This window comes from Gobio gobio, assembly GCF_949357685.1.
Source record: "Gobio gobio genome assembly, chromosome: 21".
In the NCBI taxonomy this organism is placed as follows: Eukaryota; Metazoa; Chordata; class Actinopteri; order Cypriniformes; family Gobionidae; genus Gobio; species Gobio gobio.
Window position 1 is genome coordinate 13,026,812 of NC_137117.1, and position 8,898 is coordinate 13,035,709.

General features: G+C 36.0%; 1 protein-coding gene across 1 annotated transcript; it reads left to right on the forward strand.

Annotated features, from left to right (window-relative positions):
- Positions 1–910: 910 nt before the first annotated feature.
- On the forward strand, positions 911–7,752 carry LOC307117223 (protein-glutamine gamma-glutamyltransferase K-like; the record flags this gene model as incomplete). Its single annotated transcript, XM_079802015.1, has 14 exons — positions 911–965; positions 2,865–3,161; positions 3,286–3,477; positions 3,589–3,840; positions 3,961–4,079; positions 4,523–4,630; positions 4,727–4,904; positions 4,989–5,127; positions 5,202–5,394; positions 5,469–5,622; positions 5,709–5,993; positions 6,111–6,271; positions 6,355–6,491; positions 7,605–7,752. The coding sequence occupies 14 exons, from the start codon at positions 911–913 to the stop codon at positions 7,750–7,752; spliced, it is 2,418 nt and encodes an 805-aa protein (XP_079658141.1).
- Positions 7,753–8,898: the final 1,146 nt, after the last annotated feature.

Here is an 8,898-nt window from a genome sequence, read left to right on the forward strand (position 1 = left end):
CCCACTAACAGGTGCCGTGATAAGGAGATAATCAGTGTTATTCACTTCATAATGCTATGCCTGATCGGTGTATGTCAACATAGGGAAGAAAAGACTATCACAACTTCATGCCGACTTTAAAGGGGTCTTTAAGGTACCTGTGTGTCTAGAGGGGATGAAGTTGGGCTGTTGCTGCTGTGGTTCTCAGCAGGTGGACAGGAGTTTGAACCATTCAACCTGTGCTTTTTGCTCCTGAAGCGATTGATGAAGAACAGTTTGGAAGATGTCTTGGCTATGGATGTTTTGGACGTTGGTGATTTAGTTTGCTGAGGGGTTGTGGTCTCCTCACAGGCCTGCTCCTGGGTAGATGAAGCATAAAGACTTTATAGACACACTTTTGTTGATGGGCAAAACATTAACACTGTGAAATGTAAGTGACAAAACGTATATGCGATGCATGCAAGTCCTAAGGCCCTGTTTACACCTGGTATTAAGATGCGTTTTGGTCAGTCGGATCCCAAGTGGACGAAGCTAAACACAGGTGTAAAAGTTGAGCTTGTCCACTTCTGACCACTTCCATCTACCCTGATCCCTAGTCTTTAGTTTTGCGTATATGATGTTTTGAATGTGTTTAATGTCTCACCGTATTTTTGTCAGAGGTCAGTTTCATGAGCTCCATGTTCTCCATGCTGTGTCTGCGACTTCCTCTGGATCTTCCATCTACACAAGCAAAAACAAGGATATGATTCTCATTCTTTGCAGATCAGTTGTGCTAAGAGGATCTATTGCTTTTACACCCTGAGCTTCCCAATTTACTAATATTGTTGCTGCCAAGCATATTAAAGTTTCATAGTCATTTTAGATGTTTAAAACGTGTTAATGGTTAAAGTTTGAACATATTTAACCAAAATGTACATCTTTTAACCAGTAGATGGCACTATCACCAAACTCCTATCACCAAAACTATGGCCAGTTCCATGACCAATGTCAGCGTCTTAAATGAACAAACCTGCTCCGTCATGAAAATTACAGTAAAAGGACACTGCCTAGTTTAAAAGTTCAGAACAGTTAAACTAAGTTGTTAATTTGTCCCATTAATTCTCGAAAACAGACCATTAAAATGAACATGTGTGACTCAAGATCTTTTGATCCCTTTCTAAGAGGACAATTGACATTCTTCTTCTATGAGGTGTGGATGGGGTGGAGATCGAGATGAAGTATAAAAATCCCGTGTTCAGTGGCGACGGACATCAGTGCGATCAACGAGCTGGTTAAACTCACTGTTCACCTGCTTCAGTAAATCAAGTTCTCGGTTCAGTTTCTCTTAAACAAGGACAAGGACTATAACATGAAAGTAATCGACTTTGACATTGTTTGAAAGTTATTATCTGGTTTTATTGTGCACAGATATTGCTATTAGAAAACTAGAATGATCTAGATTTCATAGGATGTTTTTATTCAAGAGTTCTTTGGCAGATTATTATTTCTGAAGTCTTTCTTTTACTGGTATGATTACATAAGGAAGTGAAAAATATTGCTCTGATAATTGTGAAAACATCCAAATGAACAGGGGCCCGTTCTTCGTACCATTTACATTTTACATTTACATTTACATTTACATTTATGCATTTGGCAGACGCTTTTATCCAAAGCAACTTACATTGCTTTCAAGGTACACATTTTACATTTGGTCAATTCTTGCTTTCCCTGGGAATCGAACCCATGACCTTTGGCGTTGCTAGCGCCATGCTCTACTGTTTGAGCTATAGGAAAGTCGCTCGTACCTCGCTTAATACATCTAAGATGATTTGACGGATCCCAGATCTTTTAATCGTGATAACTGATCTCTGGCTAATTTAAGTTCTTCAAACGAATTTGCGGATTGGATTAAAATATCTGGATTAAATTATCTAAAATGTAATTCAAATTCAAGACAGCAACGTAATGACATCATATAATTAAAAAGCCACCTGGCAAAAAACTTGACAAATTATACAATAAACCCCCACAAATTTCTGAACCTTTATAAGGAAACAGCCAAACGACCAAACCAACATAAAAGTTATAATAGATATATGATAAATGTTTTTTTTTTTTTACATGACTACCAATTATTTATATTCACGATTTTACACAGTATTTGTACACCCTTTAAATTTTTATTTCAATGTTGTAATTTAATTTTTAATTCAATTTGAAGCAGATTTGTAACGTTACAGTATTTAAGTTTCTTATGGGTCAAGATCAAATGATCTTCATCTCTTGCGCTTCATCAAGCCACTCCCATAATATCTGTGATCACTTAAATTAATGCACGGCTCAGAGTAACTGTACAACATGTGTGTAAACCAATAAAAACAAAATTATATAAAGTAATTATTCCATCACAAATAAATCGCTCAATCAAGTGGCTGTGTCTATAGTATTATACATTCTCATATACATATACAATATAACATTTTTATATTATTATTTAAAATTATTATTATTGCCCCTGGTTCAGTAATGCACTCTTATAATAAAGTAGCAGTGGCTGGGACAGATTTTAAGTATCACCTCAAGATGCAATCTAATCCTGTTTAAATGAAATAAGCCTGCTCATGAGCAGGTTTAAGCTTACGGACCTGTTACTATGAGAGCAAGTCCAGGATGAACGTCGAAGAACCAAACAATCCGAGATCATCCCAAATCGTCAACAATCAAATCCAGCTAACTGAGTTAGCGACGTACGAAGAACGGGCCCCAGATCTAGACACATCCAAGAGACCTTATTTATGAATTATTAACCATCTAATGACATGCATCTCTTTTTTTGTCTTTTTTGCCCAGCATGCCTTTTGTGTACAACCCATAAAAAAACCTCTGCACCGTGGGCTGTTTCCCAGTTGTTAAACTGCAAGTGGACGACTGCAGGAAATCAACATGCTACACACCAGCTTATCCTTATAGTTGCGTTAACCCTTGTGCCAACCCTTGCGCTAAAACTTATGTAAACCCTTGTGCCAACCCTTGCTCTGTCCCTTATCATAACCCATGCGTCAACCCTTGCGTTAACCCTTGTGCTACTCCATACACTAATCCTTGCAACTATGTCTTTCCATGCCATGATTATGAGACTAAAGAAGTTGTCATCAAGGAGTGTTTGGATGATTGCACAGTCAAGCGAGTCTGTGGAAGTGAGGGTAAGAGTTGTAGATCTTTGTCCTGCAATGCATGATGAAAAAGTGAAAATTTTTATTGTAATATCCTCAATGAAGGATCTGTTTGATATTTAATGGCTTGTCTTCTGCGGTTTTGTTTTCTCAGAAGCTCTCCTCCGGGTGAGTAAAGTCGATCTTCTCAAGTGCAGGACCGGACAGAATCGTCAGGAGCATCACACACACTGTTTCCCAGATGATCACCTCATCGTCCGCAGAGGACAGTATTTCCATATGTGGGTTGATCTGTGCCGTCCTTTCAATCCCAGCTGTGACAAACTTCACCTGGAGCTGAAACTAGGTTAGTTACTGTATGGCCTGCGCGAGCAAGAGCACACGCAGATACAGTATAGAGGAGGAACTTGCACTTCTACCCTCACTGGAATCTCTTGTTCTTCTGTGTGCTTTACAGGTCATATCTCATCCATCCGGGATGGCACTTTTGTGATCGTTCCAATTGTGGAAGAATTCAAGAAAGACTGCTGGGGGGCAAAGATTGTCGAAAAGGGCCAAAACAGAGTCAAACTGTGTGTGCACTCTCTTCCGACTGCTTGTGTTGGACGATACCAACTCAGTGTCGTGACTCACTGTGCAGGAGGAAGATTCACTTCACCATGTGTTCCTGAAAATGACATCTACATGCTGTTCAACCCCTGGTGTAAAGGTACGGGTTTGAGTCGTAAAATAACATACGAAACCTGATTATATGAAGATTAAATTGAATGTGGAAAGAAAGCTTGATTAAGCTTTATGAAGCTTCAAATCCAATTTTCTCTGTTCTCAGATGACTGTGTGTACCTGCATGAAGAGGCGGAGAGAGCTGAGTATGTGCTGAATGACATGGGCAGAATCTACTATGGAACTAAACAGCAGATCGGCTGCAGGACATGGAACTTTGGTCAAAGTAAGAGCCAAACTTTCATTCACATATTACTAGGGTTTACCAAATTTCAGAGACCGCTGTGAATCCAATTGATTTCAATGGGGATGTTGGGGAACCCCAACCGTTTGTAAATCCGTCCTGCAAATTACTTTCAACAATTTGGTTTAGCCTTTAAAAGTTACAAAGCAGTTCTCTAAAATGATTATTAAACATTAGCGTAAAATATTCCACGGGGTTTAATACACATCTATATTAAAACCAGATCGCTCTACATAGTACAATTCACAAACTCTTTCAATTCTTTAAAAGAACCGATCAAAAGACTCCGGGCTAATCGGTTCGAATCATTTCATCGAAATTCAGTTTTTAAATTATGTATGATTCAGTGTAGTTTGTGAGCTCTACATGTTTTTTTTAGTTGATCATAATATCAAATGTCCTCACTCTACCGTCTGATTCTTAGTTTGAGGAGGGAGTTTTGGCTGCATGCTTATATGTGTTGGAGAAGAGTTGCACCCCTTGCTCAGGATGGAAAAGCCCCATTAACATTTCCAGAGTGTTGTCTGACATGGTGAGTCTTCATTTTCTTCTTAACAACATCCTGAATTTGGTGTTGAATGAAGCTTGAGGCATAAAAACAACATTTTCAATCGTCTCTCTTTAACAGGTTATTGCCAACAAAGACTGTGGTGTGTTGATGGGTAACTGGTCAAACTGCTATGGAGATGGCACTTCTCCTACATCCTGGTGCGGCAGCAGCGCCATCCTGAAGCAGTTCCACAAATGTGGAGGAATACCTGTCAAATATGGACAGAGCTTGGCCTTTGCTGGAGTCACCAACACACGTAAGAGTTCAGGCAGAATGGACAAGTTTGAGAAAGTGATTGTAGATGCGAGGCACTTATTCTTCTTGGGTTTCTTTCTCGTAGTGTTGAGGTGTTTGGGCATTCCTGTTCGTCCGGTCTCAAACTTCTGTTCAGCTCATGACACTGATGTCTGTTTGACAAGTGACGTCTATTTGGATGAAAAGTTTCAGCTGATTGATCACATGAACCGTGATTCAATCTGGTAAGTATCATGAACATTTGGGATTCAGTTCCTCTGAATGTGCATGAAGTGAATGTCTTCTTCTCTTCGTGTAGGAACTACCACGTGTGGAATGAGGCCTGGATGTCTCGTTCAGACTTGCCATCTGGTTTTGGAGGTTGGCAGGTGCTTGATTCCACTCCTCAGCTGACCAGCCAGGGCTTCTTCCGCTGCGGCCCCACCTCTGTTGCTGCCATCCGCAGTGGGCAGACCTTCCTGAAGCATGACGTGCCCTTCATTTTTGCAGAAGTGCGTTAATTCCTTCAATTTCGCATTCTGTCAATTACTAATTTACAATGACTAATGATTCCTGCTGTCTCTAGGTGAACAATGATAAAGTTTACTGGCAGAGGAAATGTGATGGGACATTTGGTGTTGTCCACGTTGAGAAGGATGTAGTAGGTCACTGCATCAGCACCAAGGCCGTCGGCTCAGATCAACGTGTGGATATCACAAACCTCTACAAACACCCACTGGGTAAAAATCACATGCATGTCTCTTAAAACATCTGGTTAAGATTCATGGTCTCACCTTTGACATCTCCTCCTGCTTCCATTAATCAGGTTCGTCTGAGAAGTGCACTGCTTTGGAAACAGCCCTTCGTCATGGCTCCAGGAGATGCACATACCCACTGCCCTGCGCTGAGGATGTGGTCTGTGAAGTCAGCCTGAAGGGTGATGGACCGTGTGTGGGAAAAGATGCCGTGCTTTGCATCAATCTAAAAAACAAATGCAGCTCACCTCGTAGCGTCACCCTCCACAGCCATGCAGCAGCCACGTACTACACTGGAGTCAGGAAGACCTTCCTGAAGAGAGACCAGACATGCATTGAGCTCAAGCCCTCTGAATGTGAGAAATTATGAAGTTTGAGTTGCAATGCAAAAGACCACACAGTTACTAGTGTGTAAAGTTAATCTGTTAGTCATTTAAAATAGAGACTTGTAATGAAAGCATGAATATTTATCGGCAAACCTATGGAATGGACCCTGAGTTATGACGAGTATAAGGAGCACCTGGTGGATCACGCCCCGCTGATGCTCAACCTCTTTGGACACGTCGCTCAGACTAAGCAGATTCTGGCCACCCAGTACAGCTTCAGACTGCGCACTCCAGATCTGGTTATCGCTGTGAGTTAAAGTACTTCACTTATTCTGTTGATCAGTTGAAATATTTTAGTGCTGAATTGTGTCTTGTATGTGCTTCTTCTCAGCCTGTTTGTGATGCTGTCCTGGGTCAAGAAGTGTCAGTGAAAATCACCTTCCAGAATCCACTTTCTTGTGTCCTGAAGAACACTGTATTCCGCTTTACGGGACTTGGACTGAAGCATCCCAGAGTTGTTAACTACTGGTAAGACACTAGAATATAAAAAAAAAAAATTGTGCTCAACACTCATTCTGTGTTGCTATAGTTTGTGATCATTTAATCGAGGAAAAAAAGACTATTATAGTTATATTAAATAATGTGTTGCTAAAAATCTTATTTAATAAAAAAAAAAGATTTAAAATAATTAAAATATATAAATTATAGTAATAATAGTGTGTTCCTGTAGCTTATTACTATTAAATATAAAAAGTATTTTTTTAGAATATAATTTTAAATATAATATATAATTTATAGTAATATAAAATTGACGCTACAGTTTGTGAATATTTAATCTAACAAAAAAAATACTAAAAAGATAATTAAAATATAATTTAGATATATTAAATAATAATGTGTTGCTATAAAGTTAATAATTTAAACAAAAAAAGGAAACAAAAAAATAATAAAAAATATAAATATAAATGATAGCATGTTTTTCTACACAGTTTACCATTTAAGTTACAAAGTGTTCTTTAAAAATCTATTAAAATATGAATATATAAATTATAGTAATATATTATATTTGTGTCGCAATACAGTTTGTGAATATTTAATCAAAACAATTATTTACTTATAAATTAAAGTTATATTAAATAATATTGTGTTGCTAAAGATCTTATTTAATCAAAAAACATTTATTTAGAAAATAATTAAACATAAAGACATAAACTAAAGCAATATTAAATAATAGTGTGTTTCTGTACAGTTTGTTTTTATTAAATAAAAAAAAAGATCTTTAAAAAAACTGTTAAAATATAAATATATAAATTATAGTAATATAAAATTGTGTCACTACAGTTTGTGAATATTTAATCCAACAAAAATAATTATTAAAACAGATATATTAAATAATAATGTGTTGCTATATAGGTAATTATTTAATCTAAAAAATTAAATTATAAAAAAATTAAAATAATAATATAAATATATAAATTACAGTTATATTACATAATAGTATGTTTTTCTACAGTTTATAATTTCAGTTTTTTTTTAATATAGTAATATTATATTATGTGTCGCACTACAGTTTGTGAATATTTAATCTAACAAAAACGATTGCAATATAATACTACATTTTCTTTCTTTTTTCTTCCACAGTGACATTGCAGGACATGCCTCCGTGTGCCTGACTGAGAAATTTGTTCCCAAGTGTCACGGCTCACATAAACTTCTGGCCTCATTCGACTGTCCTCAGCTCACTCAGGTGCATGGATTCAGCAACATTGTGGTCAAACAGCACTGTTAAACCAATCCAATAACCAACTGAGAACAAACGTCAAGGCTCCACTGAATAGAAAACTCTCACATTAAATGGAATTCAATTGCATCTGTTAGTTTCACTTTACCTACCATCTGTAAGCATTAAACCTCTCATGTTGCATTTAATCGCGATCTAGGATGGTACGGTCTTCTCATCTTCTCTTTTGAAGTAGTAATTTTGGTGGCATTTATGGGCTTTACCTAGTTTACAAATGTTATACTGAATCATCACTTATAATCAAGTTTAATCATATAATCATAATTGTTTCATGGTGTTGGTTACTCTGTCCTTTGTAGCTTCAGACTCAAATAAAATATTCCCAGCATACTAAACTGTGTCCGTTTGTCATGCATCTATTAAAATGAGGCTTTATTCCTCGTCATTCAAAATAATACATTCTTGATTTGTATCCTTTCCAGAACAATTAATTTTATATTCATATAAATCCAGACTTTTGCAGACTGCTTGTCATCACTGGTTTCTAAAACCTCAAAAACATTGACATGGAGAACTGATAATAAAAGATAATATAAAACACATTTCAAGTCAAATAATCAAGAAAACAGAACTGATACTAGTGTTAAATAAATAAATAAATAATAAATAAATAAATAAATAAATAAATAAATAAATAAATAAATAAATAAATAAATAAATAAATAAATAAATAAATAAATAAATAAATAAATAAATAAATAAATAAATAAATAAATAAATAAATAAATAAATAAATAAATAAATAAATAAATAAATAAATAAATAAATAAATAAATAAATAAATAAATAAATAAATAAATAAATAAATAAATAAATAAATAAATAAATAAATAAATAAATAATATATATAAATAAATAAATAAATAATATATATATATATATATATATATGGTCTGACATCTGAATCTACCATCCAGTAACGGCTGATTAAGTCCATCCAGTTATCCAGGCGAATGAAACGCATTCAGTGCATTGTACTGAATCCCTGAGAAAGAGACGGCGGTCTTGGTCCGATTCTGAATAAGCATCTATTCTGCACAAACACATCTGACTCCAGTTGGGATCACGGTTGTAGAGATTAAAAGAACTTTGAGCATCTCCTCATGCAAAAATCTTCATGTTAAGCGAGAAGGA